The 21,643-nt window shown below is 42.7% G+C and overlaps 1 protein-coding gene across 2 annotated transcripts; it reads left to right on the plus strand.

Moving 5' to 3' along the window:
• The first annotated feature begins 216 nt into the window (after positions 1–216).
• fbxo18 (F-box DNA helicase 1) lies at positions 217–21,601 on the plus strand. Of its 2 annotated transcripts, XM_011493482.4 has the most exons (21): positions 217–600; positions 854–1,021; positions 3,685–4,304; positions 5,667–5,803; positions 7,028–7,175; positions 7,250–7,431; positions 7,513–7,587; positions 10,034–10,125; positions 11,810–11,978; positions 13,087–13,306; positions 13,396–13,483; positions 13,555–13,650; positions 13,722–13,858; positions 15,025–15,121; positions 15,579–15,745; positions 15,829–15,910; positions 16,728–16,922; positions 17,790–17,915; positions 18,010–18,116; positions 20,759–20,884; positions 20,956–21,601. In XM_011493482.4, exons 1-21 carry the CDS (start codon positions 582–584, stop codon positions 21,115–21,117), a joined length of 3,213 nt encoding a protein of 1,070 aa, XP_011491784.1. In that variant the 5' UTR covers positions 217–581; the 3' UTR covers positions 21,118–21,601. The 2 variants fall into 2 exon arrangements, with proteins under 2 accessions (XP_011491784.1, XP_078798277.1); XM_078942151.1 differs by lacking the exon at positions 20,956–21,601 and having other exon boundaries at positions 18,010–18,221; positions 20,759–20,871.
• Positions 21,602–21,643: the final 42 nt, after the last annotated feature.

Raw genomic sequence — 21,643 nt, forward strand, 5'->3', positions numbered from 1 at the left:
CGAAATAAAAATTGCTGCAACCTATTTCTTTTATATTTGCTTGGCGAAATTGCTTGATTTTTTTACTTTTAAATAAATAGACAATTTTATGATGTAGGGCGAAAATGAGCGTCCCCTCTCTGACAGACCAGTAGCCGCCACTGCTTTAGATAAATATATATTCCCTTCTCCACCGATCACACTAGGTGGCAGTAAAGAGCAAAATATTTGCTTTCCAACTTCGGTAAAACCAACGAAGAAGAAGCGGACCAATCACTGCTCGAAAGCCAACTTGTTTGGATTTACTCGGTTGCGGTTTCCGACTCTCAATTAAATCTACTTTTCAGTCCTGGCTGCTACTTTTATTTGTGTTTACAGATGTTTTTGCTTGTTTTGTTTGTTCATTTTCGTTGTTCTTAAAAAAAGTCGTGAAAGTAGATAGAACGATACAAGCTAGCAAAACTCTGGAAGCTAGCGTAATGCTTATCGTTTTAAAACCTACATGACATGTACGATACGAATGAGTTTTTAATTTTTTAATCATGTTTTTATGCTAGCAAACATGGTGTGACTTTGTTACTAAGGAACGGACGAGTACAGAGATGGAGGTGTCCGCCAAAGGTGAGTTCAACGTTGAGGTAAACAAAGACGCTGAAATGCTAATTTACTCGAGGTTAAACTTAAACTTAAGTGTCTGAAATAGTTTTCTTTACTGAGTTATGTTTTCTTCAACGGAGTGCTACGTTGTGTTTATGATTCTTGATATCATTTCAGAAACATAATTGCAGCTAGTTTGTGTTAATCGTTAGAAACGCTCACTCTCACGTTTGTGATGGTCTGTAAAGTAAACATCATGGCGCTTCTGTGTCTCCAGGCAGAGCCAAAAGAAAGCATCTGAATGCTCGGGACTGCGCCCAACTGGGACGAAGTGCGAACGGGACAGATGTTCTGACTCAGCCCCACACATCAAACCATGGGCTGGGGTACCGCAACCCAAACCGGGGGCTTCATCCCAGGTCACCAGCAAAGAGAAGGAAACCTGGTAATCTACGACGGAAATCGGCTTCGATTCATTCTCGATTTGGTCCAAGCGTGATTATTTAAGAGAGAAGGGAAAAGTGGGATCTGTAAAACATAAGGAGACATGGATACAAATACAAAAAGCAAAGTAAAACTTCAAGAAAAAGAAATGCCACAGACCATCTTTTAATGTATTTTCAAAACGTTCCCAGTGGTCTTTGCCGTTAATTATGCAGATTGTAGCCAAAATAAAAAAAACTGTCATTTTCTAGGACATAGTTTCTGCAGAGCAACAGGGGTTCATCAGAAATTTGGCTCTAAGTTGTGGCATTGGAGACGACCTGAAGTTGGCTTCCGATTCGTGAGGGCACTCAAGGAAGATTCCACTGCATTTTTCCCACTAAGATCACCTAGAACCAGGTCCTGTTGAAAAACCGCAGGAGCTGGACTGCTCAGTCCTGGAATAAATTATGCAACAGAAACTAAAGATTACATTAAACACTGTTTCTGATTTGTGAAACCTTTCTCTGATCAGTGAAAATGTGAAATAGGATCATTTTTATGCAGTGAGTGCACCTTAGATCAGGTCCTGTTCAAAAACCACACGACCTGGACTGATCAAACCTGGATTAAATTATGATTTAGATACAAAAGAATACATTAAACACAGTTTCTGATTTGTGAAACCTTCCAAGCAGGAAGTTGAAACCTTTATTTGATTTCTGAAAATGAGGAAGGGAGAGATACGATCAAGGGAGGAGTGAAGATATATGAACAACAGAGAAAGAGATGGGTGAACCTGAAATGGGAAGAGATAACCATTACAATACCAGGGTCCAAAAAGAGAGAGGTTATCATAAAAGCTGGTTTTGTCACATTTACTTTGATAGGTTTATGTTATTGTGGCTTTCCTGACACAATAAAATATGCAGTGGAATGTTCCTTTAGTGCTTCGCGAATCGGAAGCTGTGAATCGGAAGCCAACTTCAGGTCGTGCATGGAGTGAGCCTCCCTTCATTTCCCATCATCCATTTGTTTACACTCTCTCCTGGTAGCTTAGAGCCCCTCATACCTCCAACGTAACATTAGTGGTTCAACAAAGGTGACAAATGCCAAATTTGCTGCTTGTCGACAGTTCCTTAGCTTGACACCTCTGCTGCAGGTGGGAGGAGCTACTGTCATGAGTTTTTCTTCATCCTGACATCATGGCAGACACGAAGGATGTTGGTAGAATAGATTTATCTATTTATTCTGAAGAGATCTATGAAGGCATTGGTAAACACGCCTCCATATATGGGTTTATAAATTCTGGGATGCCTTGCTTGTCCTACTCTTTAAAAAATAAAAAAGTTGACTATTTTATCCCACAATGGGAAATTTGTTCTCTGCATTTGACCCCTCCCCTGGGGGAGGGGGAGCTGCAGACGAGCCCCGCGTGGGAACCATTTGGTGGTTTTAACCCCCCAATCCAAACCCTTGATGCTGAGGGAGGGAGGCATTTGGGCCCTTTTTAAAGTCTTCTGAATGACTCGGCCTGGGTTCAAACCCTTCCGGTTACAGGGCGGACACTCTACCCCAAGGCCACTGAACTGGTTTATTTGTATACTGTTGTTTTATGAAGATACAATGCACAAACCATAGTGCTCTTTGTTTTTCACATATACATATCTCAAGTATTTTTTATATGTAGGAATATATTGAATTCATATATGTATGGAATATATGTAAACCCGTGTGTGTGCATGTTTTGAACTACTACTATTTATTACATATATACAGTGGGGCCAAAAAGCATTTAGTCAGCCACCAATTGTGCAAATTCTCCTGCTTAAAAAATAATTTTCATCATACCTCAACGATGAGACACAAAATGAGATAAAAAAAAATCCCGAAAATAACCTAAAAAATTTCATGTCTGAGTTTTTCACTGCAGTACAAAAGCTTGTTGTTGGAGCTAGACTCTCCTTTGGAACTGTTTTCATTGTTTTTGTCATAGTTGTGGTTAAACTCAGTGATGTCACGCCTTTATCCACTGTTGCCTTGTTTCTGTATCTAATAGGGAAAATTGAGAAGAACTCTGTGAATCCTCAGATCTGTTCTTTTCTCTGTGCAGAAAAAAAAAACAAGTTTTCTTTGAGAATTTGGAGATGCACCACTTTTTAGGCTAAACTGAATAAAAAATCAACAACAGCAGCAAATTGTTTACAGCCTTCCTCCCTTATGGGCGGGTACTGGCTGTCTGCGGGTGAAAAATGGGCAGATCTGTATTGAGTAACCAGGTGGGCCACCCAAAACTCAAGGTTGTAAACTTTTTCTACAGGCACGATGCGGGTGAAACATCTGGTAGGGTGACGTGGGGGACATGCAGGCGTCCCGTACAGAATTTTCCTTTTTTTCTGATATATGTGTGATCGTTGATTGTAGCCTGACTTTTAAAAACTAGGAAATGAAACAATCAGAGTTTAGTTTGTGTGGCGTTGTCCGGGGACTTGGGTATCACGTGCGTGTGCAGCATTTGTGCACGGTCAGTAAGGTAAGCAGCAGATAAGGCAAGGTTTTAGCAAACCTGCAGGAAGCCGGCCCTCGAGGCCTGGAGTGTAACACCAAGGGATGAATTTCCCCCACAACATCTCATTTCATGCAGACTGATTTGAAAACAGTTTTTATTTTTATTCTTTTTTGCAGCTGCAGCAGCATCTGGAAGTCCCTGTGACAAACAGAAGTCCATCAACAGCTTCTTCTCTGTGACAAAAGTTCTCAGCTCCAGTCCACACAAGTCCCCTCAGTCATCCTCATCTGCATTTCCTGTTCAACAGTCGATGGACGTTGAGGAAGAGGATGATGATGATGTTAGCCTTCTGGCTGCTTCACTTCAAGTAGAGCCTGTGGAGGAAGATGAGATCGACGACACAAGTTTGTTATCCGCTGAGACGCCCCCAGAGCTTGATGGGGAGGAAAAGAGGAAATGTGTTGATTCCGGCCTTTTCACTGTGGGAGTGGAGCGCAAGGAAGCTGTGGACTTCAGTGAAGATCTCCTGGAAGGAATGACGGCAGAGATGTTTGGAGATGACGAAGAATTTGAAAAATACGGCCTCTGCGGGGATGAGGAGGAGGTGGAGCCGCTCCCCGACGCCCACTACGGACTCCTGGGCAGCAACAGCGTCTTGCAGGAGCCGCAGGGCCGCATGGACGACCTCCCGGAGGAAGTGCTGGAACAGATCTTGAGTCTGGTTCCTGCTCCCGACCTCTACCGCAGCGTCAGCCTAGTCTGCCACCGATGGAAGAACATCGTCGACAATCCCAAGGTCAGAGCACATGGGAGAGGATGTGATGTGATGAATGGGATCTTTGCTTCAGATTTGCCGTATTTTCTGCACTAAGGGGTGCAGTGGATTATGAAACACACCGTCAATCAACGGTCTATTGATGTGATTATGCCATATATATGGTACATTAAGCGAAACAAGAGTAATTGGTCTGAAATAATGATGAATATAGTCACAACTAAGACATGGGTTCAGAAGAGAGGGACTAACCACTAGAACTAGCCCCAACAGTCTCGTTCTATAGCAGTGTAACTAAAGACAGGTTATGGTCACATGGTACATCACTTCTTCAATGGGACAAAGAAATGATTTATCAGTCGCTGATTTTCCGAGTTGTTCCACTTCAAAAGATGAGTTTGGTCTGCAGTGTTCATCATAGAAACATTTCAACTGTGAGAGACAGAATGGGGGAAAAAATATCCAAGAAATCATGTCGTTTGATTTTAAATAATGTATTTGTATTACGGTGCAGAAAATTTGTATTTGGTCAGTAATAAAAGTTCACCTCAATACTGTAGTCATGCTTTCAATGACATAGGTGGAAGATTTCCTGTAGATCTACACCAGCTTGAAACACTCGAGCTGCTTTTTTTTGGTCCATTCTTCCATACAGATCTTCTCAAGAGCTGTGATGTTTTAGGGCTTTTGCTGCGAAACATAGACTTCCTACTCCCTCCAAAGATTCTCTTTTGGATTGAGGTTCCGACACCGGCTAGAACACAGCAGAACCTTGAAATGGTTTTTTACGTACCCACCCCATCATGCTGGAAAGTGCAGCCATGGTTCATCATCAGTGCTCGCCCTGATGGAAGGTTTTGGTCCAAAATTTTGCTTGCTTTTTGTAAATTGGCTCATCCCAGTCTTGTTCAGGTCTTCAATATTGTCCCCGGTGTTTTCTGACAGCTCTTTGGTCGTGGTGGTCAGGTTGCTGTCTGACCGTTTTAGGGTGTCCTTATTACAGATAATCAGTTCAAACAGATGACATCACCACAGTGGACGATAGAAGAGATGAAGGAACAGGTCTCTTTTTTTGTAGGAGATAAATCCTTATTTTCCAAACAAATTCTTTAAAAATCAAACGATGTGATTTCCTAGTTTTTACATTCCGTCTCTCACAGATGAAGGCTATCAATGTTGAAAATTACAGACCAAATTCGGTTTTGTTAACTTGCAAAAGCTGTGACTGAATGATTAATGTAAAAATCTCAAATGAAAGTTTTAGCCACAGAGAAGGCGTCTGCCTCCTGAACCGAATCAGGACGTTAGCTCAACAAATCGTCCGGATGGTAATCAGAGAGGTCGGTGAGGTAAGCAGATCAATACTCTGTTTTTTCTCTTCAGTTTGTGCCGTTCAAGAAGCAGTACTACCGCTACAGCATGAGGGAGCAGGACACGGTGCAGGAAATCGTCAACGTTCTGAAAAACAGCAGGATGATTGGAACCGGCTCTTCAGAACACTGCATACGAAGCCTCATTCTGTAAGTCCGTTTCTATGACAACGTCTTGTCCAGTTTGACCTCTAAACACAGAAAACGGATGTTCATCTTTTCTCTCTTTGCTTGAGAAAACATCAATCTGCTGTTGTTGAGTATTTTTCTTACACGCAAGCAGTAGGGGGGGGTCATGAAATCCCCTTTTTATCTAGATTTCTTAAACAGACAGCAAGTCGTCTTCTGTAGATTTAACCGCAGTGAAGTAATCCTGTAGCCTGATGTAGTCATAAAGTGGCTGCAAAATCAGAGGAAAAGCTTCAGAGAAGATGCACTAGACGAGACATGGAATCATAGAGCATCTCCTTACGAATGAAACTAAATAAACCATATTATTATATGTTGGTAATAAAACAGCCCTCCTTAAAATGACCAACGACCTTCTTCTCGCCGCTGACTCTGCTTTAGCCTCCATCTTCCTTCTACTCGATCTGACTGTTGCCTTTGATACAATCTCACACCCCATCCTTCTGGAAAGACTTTCAACCATTGGCATCACTGACTTACCCCTCAGCTGGTTCAAGTCCCATCTCTCAGGCTGCACGCAATTCATCCAATTAAAATCATTCACCTCTCCCACAGTTCTGATTGCCACAGGTGTGCCCCAAGGCTCTGTCCTGGAGCCCCTGCTTATTCATCATTTACCTTCTCCCCCAAGGTTATATCTTCCATAAACACAACGTTCACTTTCACTGCTATGCAGATGATACCCAGCTCTACCTCTCCTCTAAGCCTGACTCAGCTCCCCCCCCCGGCCTCCCTCTACAAATGCCTTCTTGAAATAAAATCCTGGTTCACTGCAAACTTCCTTAAATTAAATAGCAAAAAAATTGAACTACTGATCGTAGGAACAAAGACCACCCTAAATAAACTCCCTAACTTCTCCATTTCCTTTGACAACTGCTCTATTTTCCTCCCCACAAGTTTCAAAGCCCTCCATAACCTCGCCCCTCCATATCTCAAAACCCACCTCTTCAGACAATCATATCCACCCTAATTAATGTATAATTCTATGGCTGTTTTTTTTTTTTAACTAATGTTTCATTCTTTTAATTGTATTTAATTGTTTTGTATCTGTAAGGCGACCTTGGGTGTCTAGAAAGGCGCCATTTAAATGAAATTCATTATCATTAATATTATTTAAATACTAAAAAGAGTGGTGGGAATTGAGACACGTGTTCACGGTGGGGCTTTATCTCCTCTCTGGTGCAGATCGATGGCTCAGCACGAGCTTGGAGAGCGGGTCCGGCCAAAGGACGTCCTGGAGTGCGTCAAGAAACATCGCCTTTACCCGCAGGCGGAGGCCGCCATCCGGTTACGCATTCCCGATGTTCACAAGTACCTTCACCTTAATGCTGGGGTATGTGTCCCAGACTCTTCACAGCCCCTCAGAATCCTCCCGAATCACTGCCACCACTCCCGTCTGATCTGCAGGGTCCAAACCCGTTTGCAGCCATGGCTGCCATTCTGGTTCTGAGCGAGAGCGTCGGGGATGTGGAGGACTTGGTGTTGGTGCTGCGCCGCTGCATCTCACTCACTGCGATCACAGAGTTCCTCAGCCACATGGCCACCATGCTGCTGGCTCTGAACAGAAACAGAGTTCAGATCAGCAACAAGTAGGACCCGTCAACGCTGGCATTTCTCTTCAGGCGTCCTTCAGGTCAGCCTGGTGAGGATTTGTCCTTCTGCGTCCTCAGGTTACACTACAACATCTACTACGTCCTTCATCTGATGGAGAACGGTCCGTTTGTCGCCGCTTCTGCTCAGGACGGGTGAGAGTTTTTCTTTTTTTAAATAAACTTCAGTGCGGAGAAAGGACTGTAGCAGCAGAAATATTTATTGTCATGTGCACAGCTTATACCGTCATCCGAAATGATCGGACATACGACAGAAATACACAGGCGCAGCCCTGGTAGGAACGCCTTGCTTAGCATGGGTGTACATTGGGGGGGTGTGGTGGGTGTGCCGAGGTCAAGAAGGAATGACCTCCTTTGCACACGGCTGATGTTCACCCTCTGCAGAGGCCAAATGTTTTGGTAGAGCCTCAGCTCCGGAGGGAAGTCCGATGACATAAAATTCTCCTGGTCTCCAGCAGCTTGTTTGGCCTTTTCTCACCTGGTTCCTGTGTTCTTCATGCTGTTCGGGTCTTTCTTTTTCCATGGGGTCACGTGGGTTTGGATCTTTTTTTTTCCCCAACAAAAAAACAAATCAACTGAAACCTTCACTCTTGGCATCAACATGACAGAGGCTGGTGGTAACAGATTACATTTCTTTGAGTGACTTTTAAAAATAAATGCTGATTTAGAAATAGCTCTAATGTTCTGTATAATCAGTCTTTTGAACAGATTCATGTTCTAGAACAGGGGTCGGGAACCTTTTTGGCCGAGAGAGCCATAAACCCCACATATTTTTAGATGTCATTTCGAAAGAGCCATACAATAATGTAGCGTCCCTTTCCCACACTGAGGCACGGAGACTTAACCTCCTTTAAGGTTCTTTATTCTGTTTACTGCAGACCGCAACAAACGCCGTACAATTAATTCAGCAACTCCTGAATCTCTCCCGCCGAGACGAGAGCGCTTCTCCCAACTTTATGTTCCCTGCTCCCGCTCCAGCCCCCCCATTTCCCTTATTCGGCCCATAGCTGAACCCGATTGGTCCAAACTACCTAACAACAGGCTGAGCGACAGGACTGATGGCCAATCAGATCTCTGCTTGATGCGTTTAGTGAACTCCAGAACTTATAACGCGGCCCAACAGCCACCCAGTCCAAGTTAAACTCAGTCCGCAACGATATGTTTAAAACTAAATATCCAAATGAATGAGTGCATTTGATGTAATTTCAACATTTTTAAAGTACAAAAAGTCTGTGGATTCTATTTAATAACATCATTATGCTGTTGCTAATAAATGATCAGTATTTCTCGTGGTAGTTTTGCTGATTGTCTAGTCTGGTTGATACGTGGTGAGTTTCTGCTTCATGCAGGCGTTGAGACTTTAAACGTGATCGTAGGTCTGAATGTTCTGTAGATGTGACAAAGACTGCTCACATGCAGACGCGGAGACAAACACACACTCACACGCCGCAGTGAGTGACGGGCAGCGGGTTTTACGTTTTTACAATCCCTGCGCGATTCACCTGCTACCTGTGCCCACAACCCCCCACTCTCTGCTTTCTTCCTCACACCTCCCGTCCCCGCTACTGCGCGCTCATTCTCAGAGACGGGAGCGCGCAGTTTTAGGCACGTCAATTCACAGGTTTCCGGCTGGTGCAAACTCTGTGAAATAATAGATAATAGTAAACTGATAGTTTTCTCTCCAAGCACCGCTACTACTGCGCGCCTCTGGCATCGCATCTCGCCCGAAAGGGACTGGACTAATGAAAAAAAAGTATAATTAAAGATTTGTCTGCGAGCCACATGTGACCATCAGAAGAGCCATATATGGCTCGCGAGCCATAGGTTCCCGACCCCTGTTCTAGAACTACTTCTCTTATTGATTGACCACAATCAGTACAAATGTTCTTTTGCAATTTGAACCATTAATTTAAAAACATTCTGAATAAATTATTGTTTCTCAAAATGTTGCAAACACAGCAGTGTTTATTTTCCATCAACGTTGATTCCAACATTTATTCAAACACTTGGTGTTTTTCTTATTAGATGTGAATTAAAGCATATTCAAGTTTATTAGAATTCAATTCAACTTAGTAAACCAGATCAATTCAGATCAATTTATTACTAGTTACTTTTTAAAATTACTTTAAGCCCTGTAGTATTATTTCAGAATTTCCAGCTGGTGGATGTTCTGCCTGATTTGGAATCCTCTTGTTTGAAATCATGCTCTTTGTTTTGATGCTGCAAAAGGAGAAGATGGGGATCCGCTTTCATCCGTCTGCCGTTTTCTCAACATGTGACTTTGGTCGCTTTATTTCTCATAAAACACGCATGAAGTGTTCATAAGACTTTATCAAATCAGGTGATTATCAGGAGAAACAGGAGGAATGTATCCCAACAGGCTTTGCTGCTGTCAGTGAAAATAATGCAGCAAACCCGTCACTTTTCCCATCTGCATTTTTTTATAAAGTTGTTTGGAAACTCCTGGTAGAAAGAAAAGGAAGATTCTTTTGTGTGTGCTGGAACATAATTTAGTTGTCAGTGAAAGCTGTGCATATGACAAATAAATGAACCTTGAATCTTAAACGTTTCTGTGTCTCAGGTGTCCCCAGATCCACCTCACACGCGAGCAGCAGCAGATCCTCAGCCACCAGATCCAGCAGGACCACGTGGTCAAAATAATCGCATTTGCAGGTAGAAAGAAGGCTCGAAAGCTGAAACTGCTCATCGCGACTTTACTTTTGTCAGACGACTAAAGTAGTTCTGCAGCGAACGGGTCGGGTTAGCGAAAGTGTTCCAGCTTTAGCCATAAAATCCTTAAAGGCCTACTTTTTTTAATAGTGTTGCCATCGGATTCTTTGGTGTGATTCATTAAACCTGTAATTAATTTATCTTTTTTTTAATCTAGCTGAATAATTGATGTAAAAAGCCTAATTTTGGGGTATTTTCATTTAAATTTGTGACATTATGACGCAATAAAAGATCAAAATACAACAAAAAAGGGACTTTATGAAGTATTTCTGGTATAACAGACTTCCAACTTTTACTTTTACGCCAACAAGGGGGATTTTTTTCAACCGTCAACAGTTAAGGAACTTTAAGAACATCCGGTCTCTCATTTAACACATCAAAGAAGTAGAAACACTTTTCTGAGCAATCCAAACAATTTTGACCACAATGGTCTTATTATTACCATAAAATATGTTGACGTGCCCTTTCCACAGTTTTGAACACATTCCAAGGCTGTAACCCTTACATAATAGAAACAGGTGTGGCGTTGTGGGCTTGTTCACCTTAGTTCCGTTAAGAACTACAAAGACGCACATTGACAACGTCACAGCAGCTGCACGGTGCTGCAGAAAGGAGCGGAAAAGGGCCTTAAAATGCCATTTGAAAAGGTCGCATTTGTGAATACTTTGGGTGGACCGCAAACTCTGAGCAACGGGAAGCAGCAACAAGGCATTTACTCCCCCAGAACTGCTGCTCACTGGATATTTTCTGTCTTTTGGACCATTCTCTGTAAACCCTAGAGATGGTTGTGGGTGAACATTATGGGTATAGAGAAAAAATGTGTCCTTCAACATCTGATTCTTGTTTTCCGCTTAAATCACCAACCGCTAGTTTGCAGCTCCGCCCACTGAGCCTCTTTGAGCAGCTCTACACCGCACCAAAACAACTAGATCTCAGCAAGAATCGGCTTGTATTAAACACTAAAGGTTCAGTCAGCTCGCAGTTCTTGTTGTTGTGAGACATGTAATACTTAGTTTTTTCTTAGGATGGGTACCCGAAGGCAAACTCATATAAAACCATATAAATGTGGCACTGAGATTTATCGCGAAAGGCGTCATATTGCCCGACTCTTGCTAATAATCAACCCTACTGTAAATCCCAGTAGATCAGCAGTTTCTGAAATTCTCAGACCAGCCCGTCTGGCGCCAACGACCACGCCACCTTCAAAGTCACTTCAATCGCGATTCTTTCCCGTTCTGATGCTCCTGCAGCAGATCGTCTTGACCCCACCTACATGCACATGACTGGCTGATTAGAAATTTGTGTTGATGAGCAGCTGGACAGGTGCGTCTGATAAAGTGACGAGTTGGTTGGTCTTTGTCAGAAGTTTCCATAAAGTGATTTAATATTAAATGTTGGTCTAAATTCTACATTTCAGAAATCCCCATTGTTGAGTTTAAACATAAAAGCTCTTTTTGCAGCGCTTTAGCATCGGAAACACAGAAACTGTCTGCTGTTGTGTCCTCACAGGCTGATAGAGGAAACTTACTGAAGAGAAATTATTCATTTTATGTGCCTGAACTGAACAGCTCAGGCTTGGACTTTCGAAAAAGGAACTGGTGAGCATCTGTGTGGTCCTCTGATGCAGGGACGGGAAAGACCACCACGCTGATGAAGTTTGCAGAACAGCGGCCTCATCTGCGCTTCCTCTATGTGGCCTTCAACAACTCTGTGGCGTGTGAGGCGCGCCGCCGCTTCCCCAGCAACGTGGACTGTAAGACCGTCCACTCCCTGGCTTATAAAGACATCGGCAGAAGGTGGGAATTTTTATTTTAGAGGACTGCAGTTAGGAATGATCTATACCACTCTGGGGGGGCGGTGCTGGCATCGCAGACTCTTCTACATGGCAACAAGTATTTAGAGAATTAGGTGTGAATAGTCACTTTCAATCTAACTAACCTCCCAAATAAAAACAAAATAAAAAAGTACATGTCGAGCCTTAATTTAATTAACTGATCTGGTAGGTAGCAATATTGCACATGGAAACTTGTAAAATGCAAAGAAGAAGATGGCCATACAGTGGACGGGGCTCATCGTTTAACCCCGCCCACATTGAATACAATACAGAGAAAATACAGAGAATATCAAACACCCTCCTCACATTGAAGAACGACAGCAGTGGAAATCAATTGCACATACTTGTATTTTAATTATTTTATATTGTATATCAGGTCATTTATTATTATTGTGGCACAATATGAACCTGTTTTACTGTGCTGGATGGATGGATGGATGGATGAAGTTTTTCTATGCAAGCAGCCGTATTCATTTGCCCCTAATTTGCGTTTTAATTTCTTGCACTTATCTTTGATAGACAACACTTTAGTCACGTGCTTCACATGTGTACCGCTAGCTTACACACCTGTTGAAGCAATAGTGGTGCTGGACGATCAAAGGCTGTGCACGTCTCCGCTAGAATCTGGTGTAGTTTAGTTTCTAGTTTGGACAGTTTACAGGTGTTACCGCCCTCACAGCCACACCTGAGACCGCACACACTGTCTGCGTCTCATTGGTTAAAAATGCAGCCACACTTTGGAGCTTTTTGATCGCGGCTGCTCTGCTATCTGTGTGCGTCTGTTGCCACTTGTCAGCGCAGGAATAGGAGCCCATGTGAGCAGCCCCTCCACTTCACACTCGAATCGGCATGTCCGCCCTGTGGCCACGCCCCTACGCCGGCACTGTTGATTATACCGTTAAGGCCTGACACCTATCTGCCATCAGAGGCAGCAGTTTTGGGACCGCATTCCTAACTGCAGTCATCTCTGAAAAAACTCCAATCTGCATGAAGCTTGATTGTGAAGGAATGGGAATTTGGTTTATGCCACTGACTGGTTGAGAGCCAACCTGTCGACTGTTGTGTCACAGATATGCACTAAACAAGAAGCTGACCTTCAACGTGGCGCCGTTTTCCCTCAACTGTGTTTTGCCCCCTGGACGGGGCGGCTTCGCCAAAGCCAAAGTGGTGGCCACGACGTTGCAGAACTTCATGGCTTCAACCGATGCGGTCATTTCCACCGAGCACGTTCCCAGCTGCTACCCGTCATGTGACGGCAACTTTGAATGGATTCCCGAGTCTGAACAAAAGGTGCCAGCATTTCGATCACCGAAGGGACTCCACTCAAAAAGACCCAACACTTTAACGCAGAATGTTCTCCTTTTGTCTTTACCCTCCAGCTGTTTGCTGAAGACGCAAAGGAGATCTGGAGAAAAATGAAGAATGTTAAAGAGAGGTCGAAACACGCCTATTACATGCCTCATGATGGTACGTAAAAGACAGGAACTCTGGGATTTTTCTGCGTGAAGGCCGGTGAAGATGCACACTTTGATTGACAGGTTATCTGAAGTTATGGCAGCTGCAGGACCCGAAGCCCTGCCTGTCTGACCGCTACGACGTTCTCTTCATCGATGAGGCTCAGGACTGCACCCCCGGTACGTAAAGAGTCTCCCACACGCCTCCAAAAGCAGGAGTTGGTGATTTTACCGCCCCGCCTCCGTTGCAGCCATCTTGGACGTGCTGCTGTCTCAGCGCTGTGGGAAGGTCCTGGTTGGAGATCCGCACCAGCAGATCTACACCTTCAAAGGCGCCATCAATGCCTTGGATATCGCCAACCACACTCACGTGTTTTACCTGACGCAGGTACGGGCGCACGCCGCAGCCGGCTCATCCATCTGAGAGGCGGAGAGGAAACGTCCAGTTCATATTATTCAACTACTGGTTCAGATTTCAGTGATTGGCAAAAATATGTTTTGTAAAAAAACAAAGCATTGGTGCAAAACTGTGTTGGTTTCTTCAAAAACTGCACTTTTCTGCTTCTGTCTTTAACTGTTTAGCTTGCAGCTTCACCAGAATGAAAAAAATAAAAGTGGTGGGGGGAAAAAATCGTCCTCCACCTCTTTGCAGGAAGGAACATAGAAAAATAATAGTAGAATAAAAATAATAGAAAAATACTAGGAAGAAAAAGTTACACAATTTCTTTAGCAAAGGCTTAATAACGACTGGACGGTTTAATATTTATGTGATTTTAAACACACGCCCCTGACCTCCAGTCCTGCATCTCTTTCAGCAAACATTTCTGAAATGGGCAGTATAAAAATTCTATTAGTTTTTACCCCAGTTCTGCATACAAAAAAAGACTAAATTCTTTTAAAGCTTTACTTGCAACGTAGGAGTGAAGAAGGGAATGGCTGCCTTCACGTCTGCACACCACGGTGCCGCTGAGATTCACCGAGGATAAATCCAGATCTGGACACACAGACGGCCAAGAAACAATGCCAGGCTTGTTACGCAGGACTCGTTCATTTTCCCAGAGTCATCGTATCTGCTCCACATCAGGATCCATGTTCATCTTTGGTCACCTGACTCAAATCTGTATGGCTGCACCAATATTGCTCACCATTTTTGTTGGGCTGAGAATGACAGGTTTTGGGTGTGAGGGGCTGAAAGCAAGCGGGAGACGATGGAAAATGAGGGCGGGCTCACTCCGTGCCAGCAGTCCCGCCCACAACTTCTAATTAACTCCTGACGCTCTGCAGAAACTAAGTCCCCGAAGTTTATTTAATTTGTGCTAAAAACGGCATAATCATTATTAAAAATAACTGATGACTCTTTTAGATTAGATGAAAAGATTCCCTCTGTTTATTTAGAAACACATGAATGTGCCATAAAAGGGGCGGGGCCAAAGACCTTTTCACCATTTGAGTTTGGAATTATCTGCGACAATGATGACCAGGACACATTTCTATATTTTTTCAGTGCTTTGTCGTGGGAAAAATGAGCCTCTGTGCTGTTTTGTGTTTGTGCAGAGTTTCCGCTTCGGTGCTGAGATCGCTTACGTGGGCGCCACCGTCCTCAAAGTCTGCAAGAAAGTGGACAAGATACTGGTTGGAGGAAAGCAGAGTGGTGAGAAAAGCTGAAATAATATCCCCCAGATTCATTTTTTGTGTTTATAAATGGATTTATTGTGTTTCCTAATAGGTGTCTGACCGTGTCGTCAAGTGTGGAAAGTTCACTGTGAACTGCTAAAAGTTCACAGTTTAGTCCAGATTTGGCACTTTTTAGGAAAGGAGACCATTAATACAAAGTCATATTTAATATATATTTAATTTGTTGTGTATTTTTGGAGCAATGGATGGATATGCAAGTTCCCTCGGGATTATTAAAGTACTCAATCCAGTTTTCTATTTCTCCCTCTATACATCTCTATCTTATCTTATCCATCTATGAGGAGTGAATGTAAAATGGAGATACACTCGAAGCGCTTTGAGCATCTGGAAAAATCCAATCCATTTTGATTATTATTACCATAATCAATGGTAAAAGCGACACGCTTATCTTGCTCTCCTGTTTGTCCCCAAAGGCCACGTCTGTGATCAGTCTGCCGCTGAGGCTTTGGCGGCCATGAAGGCCGGAGCCAGTCAGAGCCGAGGGAAGATCGGCATCCTGTCCCGCTGTAATTTCACCGTCTTTGTCCAGGCGGTCAACCTCACAAACGCCAACCCGCTCTGCCGGATCCACTTCATTGGGGTGAGGTTTTATTTTGTTTTATTTTTATTTTACCCTATCGTTGAAATGATGGATTGTTGTTTTTTTCCCTCCTGTTTCTGCAGGGTGTGGAAAGAATCGGGCTGGGAAAGATCATGGACATCTTCCAGCTCATGAACCAGGACAGAGAAAAGAGGAAACCAAACGGTAAGAGACACAGAAACGAACACTGGATCTGTGGCTTATCAAACATTTGGTCAGAGTTTAGTCTAAAAGCGTACAAATGCCAACGGTTTGGATATTAAAAATCCCAGACCAACATTTCAAATGGAGGTTGATTTAATCCGGGTTTACACTATTCTATTCTTCTCTGATGCGACAACAACGATCAGAATCAGCTTGAACCTGCCGTCAGTTGACATCAAGTCTCTGTTGTCCTGTTTCTGGTCCAAAAAGCTTTTTATCTGGCTAAATTCCTGTTGGTTTGTCTTTTAACTGTAATGAATAAACAGTTTAGAACATCCAGCCTAAACTAAATCATAGTTTGTAACCATTAGCAGACATTTTTTCCCTTAAAGTAACTGTTTTAGACCCTTTGCTGACTTCACATTCAGTTGAACAGATTTGCTTTTATTTTGAAAAATAAAGTTGAGGTTCAAATAAAAAGCACTGATGTCATGTTTGTGGATATTGCTGTGTGTTTGTCACCTAAATTAAATTTAATATATAGAAGAATTAATATTTTTTATTTTATACTTCCCATTTTTACTATTAAGTGACAAATAAATGTGTATTTATATTTATGAATATTTATTGATCTACTTAGAATTTATCTTTTGTTTGTGGATATTTTCTGCTAATGTTTTTTTGGGAGTAGAATTTATATTTTACAACAAAAAAATCGATCTGAGCTGTCATCTTTTAAACATTTCGTCCGTTTCTTTATTTGTGTTTCTGCTTTATTTGGTGCAGTAGAGCATCTTTGTGTCAAAATAAAAGCGTGTTGGGTCTGCTCTGTCCGCAGCCATCCGGGATCCTCTCATCCGCTGCTTTTCGCTCAGGAAGGAGAACGGCTTCCTGGCTCTGAAGAAATACGTTTCACAGACGGAAGACAAAGAGCTGGACGGAAAACTGAACATCGTAGAAAAGTACCACAAGGAGCTTCCTGAGCTGGTGAACCGGCTGAAAGCCTGCAGCGAGATCGATTTTAAAGACGCAGGTACACTATTGTCCTTTCCTCTTTATTTTCAGAATAAGAGTTGGGTCTAGAAAGACTAGAAAGTAGTAGAAAGTTAAACCTGTCGTCCGTGCCGCGTGCGGCCTTCCCAGATTCATTCGGAGGGTTCGGAACGCCAAAGATACGATGTGCAGACGGGAAAGAAAAGATAAAAAAATCCTATCCAACACAGCAACATGTAAACACGTCATTGGAGAGATTCTGTGTCTGTGCGTGAAAGCAAGCAGACATTTTTCCACCAGTCAAGGACGGTGATGTCCGCTTCTCTCATCTGCAGTCCACAGATGTGTCCGTTCCCAAAACCACAGACCGCAGATGAGAAAACGCAGACAGCCTGGTGCCGAGCGCTCGCCACTCCTTCAGTTTACAGCAAGAGAGCACAGCTGTTATTACGTCACACACAATGGTCGTGTATATGTAGAACCAAGTAAATGCATGATCAAAAGTATGATCTAAACCTGAACATCTTCGACCAATCAGAGACTTGGATTTGGTAGTAAAAATGACTTCCCTCCCACTGTTTGAACACGGATGATGGAAGAGAAATTAAAAACTGGTTTGTGCGCGACCAGAATGATTTGACACCAAGTCTTTCATAAATTGGAAAAGAGCCATGAAAGAAAAAGATTTTCCAGATTTGAACTGCTTTGACATATTGCAGCAGTAGAAAAAGAAGAAGCCCCTCCCTACTTTTCCATTATGAACATTGAGGGCTAAATGCGCGTTCAGGAACGTCTTTCCAGCGCGTCACATGACCGGTGTGAACGTAGCTTAAAGGCTAAAAGCGCAACCAAATCTGCAGCTTTTCAAGGAAATTCTGCTAAAACCTTTTTCTTCTTTTCCCTTCAGACTTTACTCTTGGAACGGTCCACAAAGCTAAAGGGCTGGAGTTCGACACCGTCATCATAACGGATGACTTCGCAAACTCCCCCAATTCCAGACAAGGCGTGCGTCGACCTCCTCAGTTTGCGATCCGTACGTTTTTTTGTGTCATGATTAATGGAAGATGCCAGTGAAGGGAGGATGCTGTTTTTATTTGATCTATTTATGTCTCAATATTTGCTTGAAGATGAAATCCCGGCAGACGAGTGGAACCTGGTTTACGTGGCTGTAACCCGCGCCAGGAGGTCTCTGGTCTTCACCAGCACCGTCCTTCGTCTTCTCAACATGGCGGGGGTAGGGCGTGTGGACCACTGCGTCTCCTTTCTGCCGTCACTCCTACTCTGGAGAAGTTTGTTCGGCTTCAGTCTGACATTTCTTCCCATGCACTGAACTTGAAAAGCAAGTCACGGAGTCTTTGTGACTTCAGAGTTTTATACTTTTGTTTTTTTCACATTTCTGTTTGTTTCGCTAAAGTAGATGTAACTATATAATCATGCATGAATGTTTGCTGACAGCTGGAGCAGCTCACTAAAGTATGATTAAGAACTTAAGACGATGGAAAAGATGAAATAAAACAAGTTAACTTGATACATTAATTGCTTAATTCTAAATTGAGAAAATCCGATTTACTGATTTGAACCACAAAAAACAAAGTTATATAGATACGAAGAGGTATAGCCCGGATTAGCTGAGGGCTAAGAATAAATTTATATGCTTGGAAAAACTAAAAAAACTAAAATAGCTTTGCAAATTGGAACTATTGACTGTATATGAAAACTGGAATGAGTGACCTCTCCCCCCGACGTTCAAAACAGGAAGTACCCGCTCAATCCAAGAAGCCGAAGTCCCCTAAGCTTCTATAGAGAAATGAACAGGGATTGCTCAGTCATTCTATTTTTCAGAATAACCATTCTTGCTCTGATACATTTTTAATATCTTAATAATCCACATATGTTTTCTGTAGTCGAAGTTATTCCGGTTATAAACTGACCAATCAGGTGCCTCAGTTAAAGTAAGTGGTCTCGTGTCCCACGTTCTAAATGTTTAATTGACGGCTTTCGTGAAGCTTACTTTTAAGTGGTAGGGGCGTGGCCTTCCAACAAGCCCACTTTTGAGTGGGTAAAAGTGGTTGCCGTGAAAAAGATGACTCGGACCGACTCTGACCAATCACTGCACACCGATGGCGTCTGACTCCAACTTGGCGACATCCATAACACAAACAAATGGCGAATGAATTGACTTAATTTGGTTGAAGCCGGAAGTAAATTATTGTCTACGGGTGAGGATGTACTCACTCACTCACTCCATGTCTCATATACAGTCCATGGCTGCGTTTCCATCAGCAAAACACAATTTTGCCATTCGACTGTTTCCATTAAAACGTAATTATGTGAGTAAACAAAAACCAACTCACAATAGAAGTCATTCAAAACCATGGCGATGGATGAGAAGCTGGTTCCCAGAAAGGGAGCCTTCGGATGACGTCACAGCAGTGCTGCCCGTGTGCCAGACCGTCTCCACACGGAGCCCAAGTCCAGACTCAGACCGGATTAAGTCTGTAAAAGTGCTAACAAGTAAGCAGTTAGACCCTTTTTGAGAACATTCACATGTCCGCCACGGCACACGCGCTCATCGTCCTCCATCAAAGGAGACATCGGCGTCTTCTTCAGAGCGGCTAGAAGAAATGAAGCCATTTCGGTGGTTTTACAGAGGAGCTGCGTGAGGCCGTGGGACCTCTGGTGTCGCCCGCTGTGCCGGGCTCGTGGCATTTATATGGACAGAAGCGTTTTCAACGTAGTTTTGCGAAATATGTCCATTTCGATTGGCCACAAAAACCCCCACCTCCCTGCGCAGAAACTTTTCTGGATAAATGATGATGAGCTTTTTGGGGGAAATTGTGATGTTTCCATTAAGCAAATTTATGATTTCAAATCCAATTTGCGGAATTTCATCGGTAATGGAAACACGTCTAATGATTTATCGCTAAAACGCCGTTAACCTTTTGCGGTTTCACAGATGTATTTGGAGCATTTTGTATTCTTTTTTTAGTTTGTTGTGTTCTGCAATTAGACAATAAAGTGATTGTTAGGATGTATTTAGAAAATGGGAACTGACTAAAGGTCAGGTTTTATTTATTTTTATCACAGCTATATATATAGAATTACTTAAAAATAACATTTCCTTTTCTATTTCGAATTCAAACAAGTTCTTGAATTGTTTCCTTGTCATGTGATGCGTTGTAGACTTTTGTCAATCAATCCCCTCTGTGTGTCGTGTCTCCTGTTCAGTGTGTTTACCATCAGAAATCGTCAGTCCTGATCAAATCTTTGTTTTCATTCCTTAACGGTAGACCTGTTTTTCAAGGTTTCAACAGAAAAGACAGAAAAGTGTCAACATGTTCATGTCTGTCTAGGTAAAGTGTGTAGTCAGGAGTTTCACAGCCTCAAGCATCTTTAATCCTACTTCACTCCTTTCTATTTATATCTATTTATCCTGTACAAACGACAGGTCTTTTTTTTTTTTTAAATAGCAAATTGTGACAAAGAAGCAGAAATTACATTTGTTAGAGAGGCAACAAAAATGCAACCAGTCAAAAAATCTCTTTTAGAAACCCATAAATATTAAATTTAAAGTGTTTTTTGTTGTCAAAGTTTTAAACAACTTTGAGAATTTCTCGTTAATTTGAATCAAGATCAATAACTTTATTTATCTTAACGATAAAAAGCAGTAAAACTAAGAAAACAATGCAGGATTTGCTGAAGGTTGTCGTACAGAATATGTAATAATCGGGCGTGTTCAGCGGTGCGAAAGCTTCCTGACTTTATTCTAACAGCACTAAATTGAAAATCTGTAGGTTTTGAATCTTTATAGGTGGAAGATAACTTCATCATCTGATGCTGTCCCTCACCTCTGCTTCCTCTGGATGTTTTCTCCAGGAGTACTTCCTGAAGTCGGAGATGCCCGTCGAGGGCCCGGGGCCTCCGCCCTGCTCCGTCTCAGACTGCCCCAACTGTCTGACCCCAGGCTCCGCCTTCATCATGTCGAAAAAGAAGATCCAATGTGTAAGACAACCTCCGAACCCAACCCGATACGATGGTCACAGATCAGATTTTGATGTATTTTACGGTTCCAGACGGAAGGCGTGACTTTCAGCGGGCCGCTGTGCGAGAGGTGCGTGTGGGCGCGCATCGGGCCCGTCGCCTTCCTCATGACGGACGACGTGCTCTCCATGGCCGAGATCCCGCGGGGGCCGCAGCCGGCGGTCAACGATCGATGGATCATGGTTGTGTTATAGATGCCTGGTTGTATGGTTGTAAAAGAACAAAAGTTGATTTTTTCGCCAAAGTAATGGAGCCCAAACAACTGTTTTTACTTTACTATGTAAAAGTATTTTTAACAGGCTGTAAATTGTCAAAATAAGACTTTTTGGAAGAATAAAACTTTTCTTTTCTTTCTTTTGTCATACAAAAATGTAACATTTCAACTTTTTTGTTTGGTTGCTTTCTTTTGATTTGGATGGTTTTCACCCACGGAGCGGCCGAAACAACGGAAAACAGACCTGCAGTTCCAACAACTGCCCACTTGGGGGCAGCAAACCGCCTGAGAGCAGGAAACCGGAAAAAAACAGCAAGCTGGCTCTAGGGAATTCACCACGGACTTGAACCACGGGATGGATCGTCTTCAGTGTCGTGTTTATGCTAAACAAAATCTAAACTCCTCATTTTCATCACCTCTTTATAAAAATGCTTAAATTAAAAACAATTTGCAACAAATCGAAATCAATTTTCATTTTATTGTTAATGTTTGTTATTCACAAGAAG

This window comes from Oryzias latipes, chromosome 23 (assembly GCF_053564925.1).
Source record: "Oryzias latipes strain Hd-rR chromosome 23, Olatipes_Hd-rR_3.1".
NCBI classification, from domain to species: Eukaryota; Metazoa; Chordata; class Actinopteri; order Beloniformes; family Adrianichthyidae; genus Oryzias; species Oryzias latipes.

Excerpts from the sequence above, each read along its gene's own strand:
- fbxo18 (XM_011493482.4), top strand. Across the intron at positions 7,176-7,249 it reads ACCTTCACCTTAATGCTGGG|GGTCCAAACCCGTTTGCAGC; the intron begins GTATGTGTCCCA and ends TCTGATCTGCAG. Across the intron at positions 7,432-7,512 it reads AGAGTTCAGATCAGCAACAA|GTTACACTACAACATCTACT; the intron begins GTAGGACCCGTC and ends CTGCGTCCTCAG.